This window comes from Chrysochloris asiatica, unplaced genomic scaffold, assembly GCF_000296735.1.
Source record: "Chrysochloris asiatica unplaced genomic scaffold, ChrAsi1.0 scaffold00404, whole genome shotgun sequence".
NCBI classification, from domain to species: Eukaryota; Metazoa; Chordata; class Mammalia; order Afrosoricida; family Chrysochloridae; genus Chrysochloris; species Chrysochloris asiatica.
In genome coordinates, this window is record NW_006408922.1 from 325527 (window position 1) to 327255 (window position 1729).

Here is a 1729-nt window from a genome sequence, read left to right on the forward strand (position 1 = left end):
AATAACAGGCAATTAGATATTGGACTGAGAGGGGGCAGTGGAAGGTTTAATGTCAGGGACCAAAATCCGTTGCTATGGAATCAGTTCCAATTCCTGACTACTCTAGTGGTTCAGTGGGTGCAGTTAGTTTAAGCCTTGGGCTGCTAACCACAAGGTCGGGGGTTCAAACCCACCAGGCACTCCAAGGGAGAAAGAAGAGACTGTCTGATCTGGTAAAGGTTTATAGTCTCCAAAACCCTAAGGAGCAGTTCTATTAGTCAGAATTCACATCCAGGGCTATGAGTAGAGCTACTCTGTAGGATAAAATAGAATTGCGCTGTAGAGTTTTCAAGCTTGTAAATTTTTACGGAAGCGAACTGTCACATCTTCCTCTGGAGCTGCTGATGGGTTCCTACTGGTGGGTTCATAAATGCCACGTTTCCAGTTTGCAGCTAAGCGCTTAACCGCTGCGCCACCAGGGCCCCTTACTTCAGGGAAGAGTAAGGGATAAAATGTATGGGCCCATGAGGCTTAAGTGATTAGAAGACTAGATGTAAGAAACCATGAGGAAGGCAACTGTGATGGTGAGGATATCAGAACCAATTAGGGGAGGGAACACAAAGGACGCTGAGGATGATGCTTCTGGGACTAAACTGAAAGGAAAGGGGAAGGCGATGGGAACCGTGAGACCGATAAAGCTCGCGTGCCGGAGGGATGATGACGTCAGGATGCGCCAATCACACACAAGTCGCCTCCATTCCCGGAAGCGCGCAGAGCGCATCGTTCCTTTAGCTCTGAAATCCCTTCCTCCATGCCCCTCCCCCCGCAGAGGGTCTCAACCAATAAACGAGTACGCCGGAGCGCGCGCGGAGGACGTTCTGTGACGTATCCGCTACGTACGCTTTATCAAGCGTCTTCCCGCGCGGTAGCCTCCTCATTCTCTCTGCTCTTCAGCGTTAGCTGTTACTGAGGCTCTTCAATTTTTAAATTCCCAGGTAAGCAGTGTGTGCTCTGCCGAGCAGCCGCTCCTTGCATCCCTCGCGCTTGGCGGGAACAGGGCTGCGCGTGAGGAAACTGGAGGCCTTTTGAGATAATCGGCTTGGGCTTCTTCGCACGGGCGGGTCCCGTAGTCTTAGATGAAACTTTGGGACTGATGGGAGACAGGCGCACGGTACCCGATGCTAAGGGTGCCTGCCGGGAGTGGTTGGCGGCATTGGTGGCGCGGTAGTGACCACGCGACAGCCGAGACTTGTTACCCAGTGCCCCCTCCCCCACGTGACCGCCGCCATCTTGTTCTGCGGGCGCAGAGGGAATGCAAGGGTGTTCTGGGCCTGCGTGGCTGCACAAAATGACGGGCGTGGTGGCTAGGGGAGTTGTGGGCATGCGCGAAGGCGGCCCTCAAATGGCGACCTCGCTGGGTGAGCCCCACTGATTCCCGCCTTTTCGGCCTTCCTCCCTAGTGTCCTCACCACCACCCACCCGGTGCCATCGAGTTGATTCCGACTTGTGGCGACACTAGGACACTAGAACTGCTTCATATAGTTTGCAAGACTAAATCTTTGGGGGGACAGACAGCCTCATCTTTCTCTTTTCCCCCAAATTTGCCCTCTCCTACTACTTTATCCCACAGGATCCAAATTCACTGCCATGTCCTCTGAAGAAGGGAAACTCTTTGTGGGAGGTCTCAATTTCAACACCGATGAGCAGGCGTTGGAAGACCATTTCAGCAGCTTCGGACCGATTTCTGAGG

The 1729-nt window shown here is 53.3% G+C and overlaps 1 protein-coding gene and 1 pseudogene across 1 annotated transcript in view; one reads left to right on the plus strand and one right to left on the minus strand.

The window, feature by feature from the left end:
• Positions 1–871: 871 nt before the first annotated feature.
• On the minus strand, positions 872–1268 carry LOC102830460 (annotated as a pseudogene).
• A 59-nt stretch (positions 1269–1327) lies between these two features.
• Positions 1328–1729, plus strand: part of RBM3 (RNA binding motif (RNP1, RRM) protein 3) — a 2342-nt gene continuing 1940 nt past the window's right edge. The window contains exons 1-2 of the mRNA XM_006876690.1: positions 1328–1397; positions 1610–1686. Coding sequence (XP_006876752.1) covers positions 1328–1397; positions 1610–1686 — 147 coding nt within the window. The remainder of the gene's footprint in view (positions 1398–1609; positions 1687–1729) is intronic.